At 41.7% G+C, this 13,239-nt stretch overlaps 1 protein-coding gene across 2 annotated transcripts in view; it reads left to right on the plus strand.

Moving 5' to 3' along the window:
- The window catches only part of LOC148333841 (solute carrier family 12 member 9), a 69,054-nt gene extending 56,026 nt beyond the window's left edge, over positions 1-13,028 (plus strand). For both annotated transcript variants that reach the window (XM_088300503.1, XM_088300501.1), the window contains 4 exons: positions 1,300-1,492; positions 4,923-5,097; positions 5,956-6,102; positions 10,709-13,028. In XM_088300503.1, the coding sequence (XP_088156629.1) occupies positions 1,300-1,492; positions 4,923-5,097; positions 5,956-6,102; positions 10,709-11,652 (1,459 nt within the window). In that variant the 3' untranslated portion in view covers positions 11,653-13,028. The remainder of the gene's footprint in view (positions 1-1,299; positions 1,493-4,922; positions 5,098-5,955; positions 6,103-10,708) is intronic.
- Positions 13,029-13,239: the final 211 nt, after the last annotated feature.

A 13,239-nucleotide genomic window follows, 5' to 3' on the forward strand; every position in this document is an offset into this window, starting at 1 on the left:
TTTTTCCACATTTACTGTGTTCCCTGCATGGCAAAGGGTACTTATTATCCCTTTCTTTTGGTTGCCATCTAAATTCCACATTTCTGGAATCCATGACTTATAGTTGTCCCGTGAAAAGATTCTGCCACCTTTTACTTCTCTGACTAGTGATCTCCTCGTTTGATTGGACAGTTTAGGTGCACAGTAATAAATTGGTAGGTTTGCAACTGTGCCATATTTTCCCATTTTTGGATGATGAGTTGAATTGTGCTCCTTGAGATGTTCAAAGTTTGGAATGTGTTGCCCAACCTAAACTCCTTGAAACTTGATGGTGTATTAACAAGAGAAAATTGAGGGCCATGATATCCAAAAACAAAGAAGAGCAGACAGCAAGCATCTGGGAAATTTAGGCTTCCATAATTCCCAGGCAATTCAACAGGCTGGTTGCATCAAGGCAGTGATAAAGGCAAAGAGATTCTCAACCAAGTACTGATTCTCCATCCATCCATCCGTCCATTATCTAAACCGCTTCCCCTGACGAGCGTGGAGCCTATCCCAGCTTTGGAATCCCTGTTTTTGTGGGGTTCGGAATTATGGAAATAAATCTAAGTCAGTATATCTCAAATGTTACTATATTTAAATGTTCTGTCAATCGCTTTGTTAGACCTGCAGCTGCTTTGAAAGCGCTATATGAAAACAGATGTTGTGTATTTTCCCCTCCAAAGGTATCTGCTTGGACCTGGTAAATACATATATTATATACTGTATTTTCCGGACTATAAGACGATAGATTTTTCCTAGATTTTGAACCATGCGGCTAATACAACGGAGAGACTTTTCTTTGGATTTTTCTTTCACCTGTAGGGGCGCTCTATAGTTCAGAAAATACGCTAAATAAATCTTAATTTTTTTTTCCTCTTGGGTCTGTTCTGTTTTAATTAGCAAAGTTGTTGCTGTGTTAAAAGGCACTGTTTTTAAGAATCTGTTTATGTACCTTTTAAGCGCATTCACAGTACAAAATCGTTCTTTACCAAATTAGTTTTTTTCCAACATAGAAAACTGCGGATTTTAGCCTGGTGCGGCTTGTATGTGTTTTTTTGTTTGTTTTGTTGTTTTGTTTTGTTTTTTCAAAAAGGGCTGCGGTTTATATACAGGTGTGCCTTATAGACATATGGTAATGTCCATTCCGATAAAGAAATGTATGCTTGAATACTAAAACTATAACTTCACATTAATATTTATCTGAAGAATCAGAGATTGAGAAAACGGCACCGTAGTTCTGGTTCACTAACGAGGGATTTTACTTTGTTTCCTTTCCAGGCCCACTTTCCGTTACTTCACCTGGCATACGTGTGCGTTGGGCATTGTGGGCTGTGCTGTCATGATGTTTCTCATCAACTCCATCTACGCCTCGGCCAGCATCGCCTTCATGCTGCTGCTGCTTTTGCTGATTCACTACCTCAGTCCAACATCCAGCTGGGGCTACATCAGCCAGGCTCTCATTTTCCACCAGGTTTGAAATGCACACAATACGTGCACACATACAAACAAATACACACAATACTGCCTCGTCATTATTACAGCGACTGAAATCTCTCCCCCTCCACTTAAAAAAAAGGTGTTCTTGCCAAGCAATCTCTTTAAAATGTTTGAGACACACAAACACAGACTATTGCCTCCCCAAGCCAAGTGTATGCAGCAGACAAACATCAAACGCTGTCTCTCCAAATTCATACCCCTTCATTTTTGTGCAGTCATCTATCATTTTTATATCAGACCAAACTGACACACACTGCATATCTTTCCCCTCAATGAAGTGCTGCACTTGTACACGCGCACTCATACATAACTTTATATCATACAATTCGCTATGTCCTCTATAGGCGGGCCTGTTGCTCTCAAGGTGAGGCAGCTCTATTGCCAGCAAGGCCCGTTGCCAAGGCGATTCAGGGCGGTTGGGTTAGCGAGCAGTTTGTCAAGAGGCAGAACATTATTAGAACCACTCAAGTTATTGCACTTTTTCTCCTTCCCCCTCCTCGCTTTTCTTTTCTTCCCTTCACACAGATGCCTCCCTTCATATCATATACTTCCTCCTCCCTTCTCTGCTTTTTCTCTCACGCAGGGCAGTTCAACAATTTAAATGACTGCACGCAGGCACAGCAGTAGAGGCTACATGTTGGATGCCACAGCACACAGAAGTCAACAAGTTGCTAGGGTTTTGTGATAAATATGAATTGCAGCAATTTCTTTTGCACTTTTAATGTGAACAAATATCTGTTCTGTTCTGCTTGAAGAAAACAATTTTTTCCTTACTGGGAAGAATTAAAAATGAATTAATGACCTATATTGGGCGGCATGGTGGTCGACTGGTGAGCATGATGGCCTCACGTTGCAGAGGTCCTGGGTTCGATTCCGGCTCCGGCCTTCCTGTGTGGAGTTTGCATGTTCTCCCCGTGCCTGTCTGGTTCTCCTCCCTGTACTCTGGGGTCCTGCCACATTCCAAAGGCATGCATGGCAGGTTCATTGAACAAAATTGCCCCTAGGTGTGCCCTGTGATGTGCCGCCAACCAGTTCAGGGTGCATCCCGCCCACTGCCCAAAGATAGCTGGGATAGGCTCCAACATCCCAGCGATCCTTGTGAGGACAAGCGATACAGATAATGGATGGATGGATGGACAATCAATATGAGCTTCAAGTGCGGAATCAATTTGAAAGTAGTTACAGACCCAAATCATGGGAACGTAGTTGGAATTGCAACACATATACATTATACATCAGGGGTCTTCAATCCTGTTCCCCGAGGGCCGGTGTCCTGTCCGTTTTCCATCTCTCCCTGGTGCAACACACCTGAACGATCGTTATCGAGCTTCGGCAGACCTTGCTGATTATTTGATCATTTGAATCAGCTGTGTTGCAGCAGGGAGAGTTGGAAAACCTGCAGGACACCGGCCCTCGAGGAACAGGAATTGAGGACCCCTGTTATACACCTTTTTAAGTAACCAAATATAATTAGACAATAAAAAAAGTAGTATTATATTGTAAACATACATAATGATTACTCTAATTGTCACTTTTCAATACTTTGTTGCAAATCCTTTGCAATCAAGGACAGCCTGAAGTCTTGAAACCATGGACAGCCCTAGACTGGTTTTCTTCACTGGTGATGCTCTCCCTGGCCTCTTCTGGTGCAGCTGTCTTCAGTTCCTGCTTGTTCGTTGGGCATTTGATTTTCAATAATTATGAGACTGCTGATAATGATGTAAAAATCTTCAGGGCAAGAATGTCACTGAATACTTGTCTGCTTGTCTAACCAATTCAAGCTTCTGCCATTCCCTAACCTACTACCACAACCTTACTTGCAATTACACATTTTCATGTTTGCATCAACAAGTAACCAGCAATAGTTTCAGAGGTGCAGACCAACTGCCTCCACTCATCTAGTCATCTGTCTTCTTTATCGTGCCATTTTCTTCGGACTTCTCATCCATCAGGTTATCATCATTCCTGTCTCTTCAGTCTCATCCATCACTTCATTTTCTCAATCATTCATCCTCTCTCCATGCTTATATTCTGTCTCCATTTCTTTACTTGATACCATCAGCGTCAGTTCGCCTTTTTTGTCCCCAAGTCTTTCCTTAACACTGTTGTCAGCAGCTTGTTATCTTCTTGTGTGTTTTTGTTGTGTTCGCTTCTGTCTCGATGTCTTGCGGCAAGACTATCGAGCTGGCATTCTGCCAAACTGGGTGCTGTTGGAACTTTGACATATTTACAGTGCTTGTAACGTACTGCTACAAACCCATGTCGTTTGCTGTTTTTGTAATCAAAAATTAGAGACCAAGATAAAATAAAATAACACAATTATGGACTGGCACAGTTTCATTTGAGAAATACATTTAAGTCCTTTCTGGGTGGGAAAAGGATGTAAAATCACTTTCAACATAGTTAGGACTTGTGTTGTAGATTTTCGACAGTTGGAAATGTTAATAAATGCTAATCCCTATATCCTTTATCATATTTAACAGTTGGAAGGCATTTAATTGGTAATAACCATATCATACAATAGAAAAGAATATCCATCCATTATCTGTACCGCTTCTCCTCAATAGGGTCGCGGGCGTGATAGAGCCTATCCCAGCTATCTTCGGGCAGTAGGCGGGGTACACTCTGAACTGGTTGCCAGCCAATCGCAGGGCACACAGAGAGGAACAACAATCCGCGCTCACACTCGTACCTAGGGGCAATTTAGAGTGTCCAATCAACCTGCCATGCATGTTTTTGGAATGTGGGAGGAAACCGGGGTACCCGGAGGAAACCCACACAAACACAAGGAGAACATGCAAACTCCACACAGAAAGGCTGGAGCCTATCCCAGCTATCTTTGGGCAGCGGGCGGGGTGCACCCTGAACTGATTGGCGGCACATCACAGGGCACACCTAGGGGCAATTTTGTTCAATGAACCTGCCATGCATGCCTTTGGAATGTGGGAGGACCCCAGAGTACAGGGAGGAAAACCAGACAGGAACGTGGAGAAAATACAAACTCCACACAGGAAGGCCGGAGCCGAAATCGAAACCTGTACCTCTAAACTGTGAGACGGATGTGCTAACCAGTCGGCCACCATGCCGGCCCATATTGATGGTCTCTTTTGAAATCCATTATGGTGTACAGATCTGCAATGCAAACTGTTTGAATGTCCAAACTTTTATGGACCTTTACATATGTATATTTGCGTGTTATTCTCAAAGAGTAGACTGAATGTCATACAAAAAACAACACAACAATTTCTACCACATTTGGACTTATCAGATTGACAGAATGTAGTAAATGTCAATCAGATGAGCCGCTGTCGACCCCTTCCTAACTATGACCCAGAATTAACTGGCCAGTGAGAGTAGTCAGATTTTGAATGCGCATTTCCCTCTCATTTCCTTGTTTCGTCTAGGTACGCAAATATTTGCTCATGCTGGATGTGAGGAAGGATCACGTCAAGTTTTGGAGGCCGCAGGTTCTGCTGATGGTCTCCAACCCTCGAAGCAGTATCGGCCTCATCTCCTTCATCAACGATATTAAAAAGAGTGGACTGTACGTGCTGGGGCATGTCCAACTTGGCGATCTCAGTAAGAACACTGCTATGGGACTCGATTCTGATCAAATGGAATTGTTTCAGAGTCTCTGCTAAACTGTCGAAATTGAGTAGAAAAGCACACAGCATGTGTTACATCAACATTTTTTTTTGTTTGTTTAGGTAGAGATATCTCTTCACCTTCCAAAACTGAATTCCAAAATACGCTCCTCAAACATGGTAGAGATGGTGCAGTAAAAATGTTCCACTTTGCTCCGAACACACGTCCCACTGTTACTTCTTTCAAGGAATAACGTACATATTTTCTGTGTGCGGTGGGGACCACAATTTGTACTACATTAATTCAGATTTGTTCATTGTCTTGTTTTCTATTAATTTTAAACAGACCTTGAATATAATATCTCATATGTACAGTGTGTATTGCAGTTTTAGTTTTATTTGTGTGTGTGCATTAATGCATTCCATGTTGATACGTTACCGTTGATTCAATATGTGTAATCTCGCGCATGTACATATGTTGCAGACTTGTTCCTCATGCACGTATATTTTCTTTTCATGCGGAACACGGGGCTGGCCCTCAATGAATAGTTCATAATGAAAATCGGCTGAGTGTCGCCTGAGCGCAACAGAGAGGAATGATATTTTCATTAGCAGATGAAGAACCCTTCTCTAATTTGAGCAGGCACTTGGTGTTGAAATATATGAGGCAGTTATTCACAGATACAGATGGAACTTAAGAGGACTCTGTTGTAAAGTATATCCAGCTGTGTTATTTTCAGGCCATTTGTGCCCCGTAGCCCTCAGATGAGGCCTGTGGGCTCTGCTCTGCTGAAATGCATATTATTCTTTTGACTTACGCATATGTTTGTCTTCCCCCCACCCTCACTCACAGACACGTTACCCTCTGACCCTCTCCAATCCCAGTATGCCTCCTGGTTGTCCCTGGTGGACCATCTCAACATCAAGGCCTTCGTCAACCTGACACTGGCTGATTCTGTTCGTCATGGAATCCAGCATCTTCTGTTCATTTCTGGACTAGGTCAGTGTCACCATGAGTACAAATCTCACATTTTCTTTCAGGTATGTAATATGCTTGTGCACACACACCAGATACGACTGTACATTCTAATGAGATCCAATAGTGCGACGTCATGTGGCATAAGCCAAAGCGTTCAACAACGGCACTGCTAGAAAACAAGCCCTTCCATGTCATCTGACCAAGTCTTGATAATTGAGGGACTGACTAGTAGATTCGGTAGAGAATAATAAATGCAATACAGCAATGGTACCCAACCACTGCTGCTGCGGTCCGATACTGGTCCCTGTGCCACTTTGGACCGGACCACGGCGGGCTGCACAGACAAAAGAAAAAAAAACTTGCAGTACTTCTGGTTTATTTATTATTTGAGGCAATAAAAATATTATTACGTCTTCCAAAAATTCATCAGATGTTAGTTTAGTTATCTCCCTTTTATTATTACAACACGGCTACTGTGGTTCGTAGCTGTCGCCAACAACAGCGTAACAAGCATGTTTAGTCAAGAGTCACACCAAACTTCCTCTCTGCCTCTTTGTCCGCTCCCTTATTCCACTTGCACAACCCACCCGTCCCGCAAGTCATGTGATGCAGTCAGAAAACTCTGAAATGCCATAGCTCAGCAAAACTCTTCCCACAACAACACATATATACAATTTGTGACATTATTTTATGCTCTATTTTCTTCTCTCCGTTACCGTGTCTCAGTTGCATTACGCTAATATTAAACCCACAAGCTAGCAAAATGAATATTTTTTTTTTTTTCCAAAAAGACCAAGTACGACACCCGCTCTGCACAATCTTATTTTCCTGATACCTTAGAAGGCTGCTACTGCTTGAGATTGACTTTTTTGTGCTCTGATTAATAGCACAGCCGTGATCTTTTGATGGTTAAATGGATTGCGCACTTTAGTCTACTCAGGTAGACTTTCACTCAAACTTAGTTCCCCGTGATGATGAAATCAGGACTCTAAAAAAAATCAGTAGTAGCTCCACCAAGCAGAATTGCTATCTCATTATAAACTATTTACGACGTCCACTCGCCTTATCTTCCATACCCACAGGCTACGCAGGATTAATTTTTCCTTTTTTATTTATTTATATATTTTTTTTTTAGGGGAACTATGGAAAAAAAAAACTTTTGGGGTATGTCTCGATGCACAACCCTGGACACAATATGTTTTAGTTCGGGTCAGCGTTAGTCACTTAGTATCAGCCAACTTGAAATATTTTGGCTCACGATCGGTAGGCTACTTGGTTCTGATAACAGCAAGCTGTTACAAGTAAAGAAGTTTGTACCACAAGTCTATGTTGTTAAAACATTTTTATTTAGTTTTTTAAGGTTTCTTTCAGTGAAATAAAGCCACAACAGTTACCAAATAATATGTTTTGGTTCTCGGCTTATTTTGGAGCAATGAGCATTGATTCCACTGTTACCACTTTTATCTGTTTGTAATGCATAATCCTTAATTAGTTGATCAGAAAGTATTTGTTATTGGGTGGAAACCTTGTATGCCTATTTTTAACTAAAACGGACAAAACCTTTGGAGTTTTCCTCAACTAAAACTAGACTAAAACTATGGAATGACAAAATGACAGCACCGCTCAGCAGTAGATGATGCTTATTTCACGATATGGTACAGGGCTCGGCCTCAAAACCCCAGGAGCTTTTCTTATCAAACAGTGTGCATAATTCTTGTTTGTACGCACAAAAACAAAAATGGCGTACTACAGAAAATAATCAATCCTATCAAATCAACCATATTTACACCTGTAATAAATCGCACATTGATAAGTCACAGTCCGCTTTGAAAAGTGTGTTCGTGGAGCTTTCTCATTATCTCATTATCTAATTCATACGCTACAAAAAAATATAAAATAAAACACCGTAAAAAAATGAAGTAATCCATCACAGCCACGAATTATGCTTCAATTAAATATATATTCATCAACATTTTATTATTTTATTAATGTATTCATTCTTAACGTCCTCCACCCGTACGCTGAGCACTGGTTCCCCACAAGGATGCGTGCTGAGCCCTCTCCTTTACGCCCTCTACACCTACGACTGCAGCCCGGCCCACGGTAACAACACCATAGTCAGGTTTGCTGACGACACGACAGTGGTCGGTCTGATCTCGGAAGGTGACGAGACAGCCTACAGGGAGGAGGTCCAGAGACTAACGGCTTGGTGCGAGGACAACAGACTGCAACTCAACATTGCAAAAACGAAGGAGATCGTGATCGACTTCAGGAGGAACAAGACGCTGCCGCCCCCCCTCTGCCCGTGTGTGTGGAGAGGGTCCACACGTTCAAGTTCCTGGGAGTACGGATCTCCGATGACCTCTCCTGGACACACAACACCACAGCAGTGATAAAGAAGGTCCACCAGCGTCTGCACTTCCTGAGAGTCCTCAGGAAATTCAACCTGGACAGGAAGCTGCTGCTGGCCTTCTACCACTCGTCCATCGAGAGCCTGCTGACATACTGTGTCTCCACCTGGTACAGCGGCTGCACTGAGGCGGTCAGAGTGAGGCTCCGGTCAAAACAGCGCAAAGGATTATTGGCTGCCCTCTCCCCTCAATGTCGGACATCTACACCGCCCGGTGCCTCAGCAGAGCTCTCAATATCGTCGAAGACAATACTCACCCAAACTCACACCTGTTCGACCTGATGCCCTCTGGCAGGCGCTACAGGTGCATCAAATCAAGGACCAATAGACTGAGAAACAGTTTCTTTCCAAGAGCCATCTCCATTCTAAACTCTCACGCTCACACACGACCACCCTTACCTTGCACGACAGCAACGTGATGTGTTTTTTTATATCCTATTCAGTATTATTTTCCATTGCACTAACTATTCTCTTATTTATCTAATTTATATATTTAACTGAATTATTGTTGTATTGCACTGGAGAGTGGAGCTCTCTAATCTCGTTGCACACTTGAGTACAATGACAATAAAGGGATTTCTGATAAGGCAAAGCAAATGAGCAGTTTTTGGTTGTTGTAATTTAAAATAATTAAATTGGATTAATTACATAATTTAAAGAATCCTTCCAGTTTCCATGAAACTTTATGTAAGCTTTATGTAAAATATATTTATATTTTGGCACAAATATTATAATTTACAAATTCATTCATTCATTTATTTTTCTCCAAAAATTAGAATTTTCAAAATGAGCTTTAGATAATTAAGAAGAAAATTGATACATATATATATATTTGTGTGTATATATATGAATATATATTTGTGTATATATATGAATATATATTTGTATATATATATATATATATATATATATATATATATATATATATATATATGCGTAATTGGTGCAACATTACACACAAATGTCAACGCAGAATTTATGTTTACCTGTTTACCTGGCAATCAGACTAATTGGTTGACATCTTGGCATAATTATTATGTCAATCTGATCCATCTCAAGCAATCAATTGCAAGGCTTTATTTTTCCCTGAGGGGCAATTTAAAAGGCATCAGGTAAAAAGGACGGACAAAGCACACAAGTACTCTATATGCAAAGTCCAGCTCTATTGAAGTTGGAGTGTTAAAACAGAATACTATGATTTAGAAATTCTTAATATATAATCAGTCCAGCGCTGTCTCCTAGCGAAAATGCATGTCACATTATGAACCCTGAAATAGTATAAAACTGTGACCTCAAACTGTGAGGCAACTGAAATTTTGAATCAAGCAAAAATGGGAAAAAAAATCTACCTATATTACAAAGCTTTAACAATTTGTGTCCTCAGTTCCTAAACGTACAGTGGCAGTTCTAGAAGCTTTACCTGGTGTGACAGTAGGGTGGCAGGAGCACACCATCTTCCCAGAGGGATGATGGGCGGTGTGGCTCAGTGGTAGAGTGGTTGTTTCCCAACCGAGTTATGGGTTCCATCCCCAGCCATTGTGACCATAAGTATGTATCTTAAGTATCTTTGAGCAAGATACTGAACCCCCAGTTGCTCCTGATGGTATGTCGTCAGTAAGTAGATGAGGTATTAGTGTGAAGCTATTTGACTACCTAAGGTAGAAAAGCGCTATAGAAGTGACAGCCCATTTACCATATTATCCCACCCCAACATACACACAGAGACTAACATTTAGTTTCCCACAATGCAATTTTTTTCCCAATATTTTTCGTGGTATAAACCTACAAAATGGAAAAGCAGAAGTTTTGGACTACAGCCGCCCAAGAGTATGCAGCAGTTTCTGCAGAAAAAACCCCAAAATACACTAATAAGAGAGCACCTTCCAGAATGTGGTTTTGTCTTGTCACCACAAAGACTGAAAGACTTACAGTTATAAGGCCTAGACCAGTAAAAGACTAACCTTCCTGGAAATTATGGAAACAATTTGCACCTAGTATTGTGACCAAAGAATGTTTACATGCCTTCCTTAGGGTTGTGGATCTGTACCTGAATGGACTTGAGTGATTGATCCATCTCCAGTCACCGTCATGATGATAAGCTCAATGTTGATGCGTCACTGTGTAGAAAAACATCTGAGATGAATTGCAAAACGGATTTTTGTTTTGAAACCACTCATCTTGTCTCACTGACTCATTTATTCCCTCTCTCCATTCCAGGTGGGATGCGTCCCAACACTCTTGTCCTGGGTTTTTATGATGACAGCCTCCCAAAGGACAAGCTCTGCACAAATCACACCACAGATCTTACATGCCTCTCTCATGAGCTTGAGCAGCGCCAAACTCTGTTCCATTTTGCTTCCCTTCGGTCCAGTAATAGAGCTGCAAATGATGACGTGCATGGTGGGAAGGTTTTGGGGCCCCTCGAGTATGTAGCTATCATTGCAGATGCCATGAAGATGCTGAAGAATGTGGTGTTGGCCCGTCATTTTAACAGTTTTGACCGAGCACAGACTCTGGCAGCAGCCTCCTCCTCTCAAGGGAAGAGTTTTGTGTACGTCGATGTCTGGCCAGTCAACCTTTTACGTCCAGACAGCACAAGCTACGTGGATACATGCTCTCTGTTCTTGCTGCAGCTAGCTTGCATTCTCAATATGGTCCGAGCCTGGCGCAAAGCTACACTACGGCTCTTCCTTTGCGTGGAGGAAGGGCGAAGCATGAGAGGCTTGGAGGAGAAGCTAGGACAGCTGCTGAAAGAATTAAGAATAAAAGCTCAAGTCTACCCCGTGCCCTGGGACCAGCAAGTGGCACTACACTGGCAGCGTCAAGGTGAATGGGACAAGAAGCAATCATCACGGACCCCCGAAGTCATCAATGGTGAGAAGAAGCTGACCAAAGACGAAGAGGAGGATGAAGAAGATTACGTCAACAGTTTCCCGAGCAACACCACACGGTTGTCTGATGACTACCTGTCAGCTGTCAATCAGTTGATTCTCGACCAGGCCCAGCCACCACCTGCTGTGCGCTTCCTGTACTTGCCCCGCCCACCAGCTGACACCCGTCGTTACAATTCTTACTTGCACCAGCTTGAGCTGCTGACTCGTGACTTGGGCCCCACTTTGCTCATTCACGGAGTTACCCCTGTCATCACCACTGACATCTGAATACTATATTTCCCGTCACATGCAGTTAGGAAGGACTTCTATGCTGCGTATATTCCCATTGGCTTTTCAAACTGCTGTCTGTCACTGACTTGACACTCAACGACAGACTGGATAAACAGCCCTAGAATTTCGACTAATAACTGAGTACCCCAGTATGGACCAAACCATATTGTATGTTTTATTTTGACTTCATGAACTCTTGGAGGGCTTGTCAGAGACTGTGGACAAGTCCGATGTGGTCCACGGGCCATACTTTGCCCTCTGATAGGATACAGGAATGTTTTAAATAAAAGTAAAAAGTAATGATGATTTTCAATGGGCATGTGAAGAATGGCCCAAAAACACCATAATAAGCACACCTAAATTGAACAATAGGGTGTATCTCGTGAATATACGACATGGCTATCCTGTATGAAATGAGCAAAGTGAAGTACATGGGAATATATCCGCTCATCAAGATGGCCAGCCCACCCCTTTCCCTCATATCATTCCATTCCACACTAGTGAGAGGTTTCCACTGGCCGATACAGTCTGAGCTGAATTTGAAGTGTCCTCCGGGTTCCCCTGTGGCCTATTTTTTTTCTTCCCATTTTTAGAGAGGGGTAGAGATGGGTTGCCCCTCAATTTTCTTAAAATGATCATTCCGTACTGCTTCAGATCAAAAAGTGCAGCGGGTGTTAGCGATCTAATGTCTGGAACAAGTCCAGCCTGGACAGGAAGTCTGACTGTTAATTTTTTAGCAGGTACACTCAAGAGAGTCACTTTCCATTTTTATAGGGATAGCAAGCTTTATTTTTCCAGCAATTTTGTGCAGGGAACTGCACAGCTCACATTGTTTGCAAATGCTGTTATTCTCTCTTAGATTTAATGACTTGAATGTATTTGAGGTACTTTGCAAATTTTAGAATAGTTTTCCCTCATTAGTACTGCCCGATCAGTTTGAATAATTAAGTGCCAAAATAAAATGCAGTGCAAAATTGCCACAATTCTAACTCTGCAGTGTCATCTCCACGCAGCTATTACTGAAGCACCGTGTGGAAAATAATATTTCACGTCCGTATTAGTCAGTCTCCTCCAAAAAACAGTGTAAATTAAACCTAAGTTATGTTGCATCAGTTGAACCGAAAAGTCCTCATCACATTTACTTAATTTGGTTTTGACATTGGTTGAGCTAAAGATATTTGTGGTACTTGCGGTTTGATTTCCACTGGTACGTCTCAACACTCCTCAGTACACAAATATTAATATACATTTCTTGATAAAATTGTTCATGATGTATCGTGCTTATTTATGAAAGTATTTTTTAAATATGTTTTGATCACTGTGAAATTCTAGCTCAAAAAAGGTGCTCAAACAAATGTAAATTAAGATGAATAATAAAGACTTTTTATTACATCATTCATTTGTTTCCTGATGGCATTTATTTAAAAAAAATATTGACTCTATGATCCCTCACAATTGATTTGTGATTTGATCGATTTTCCAACGAGCCCCCCTTTTTTCCCGCCACGGACCGGTTCATACAACTCCATAACTTTTCGCAGAGCAGTCTTTGTATGTGGCATGCTAACTTGTCGGTTGAATATT

Source organism: Idiotropiscis lumnitzeri, chromosome 7 (assembly GCF_059441095.1).
Source record: "Idiotropiscis lumnitzeri isolate Australia: NSW breed Sydney's pygmy pipehorse chromosome 7, RoL_Ilum_1.0, whole genome shotgun sequence".
In the NCBI taxonomy this organism is placed as follows: Eukaryota; Metazoa; Chordata; class Actinopteri; order Syngnathiformes; family Syngnathidae; genus Idiotropiscis; species Idiotropiscis lumnitzeri.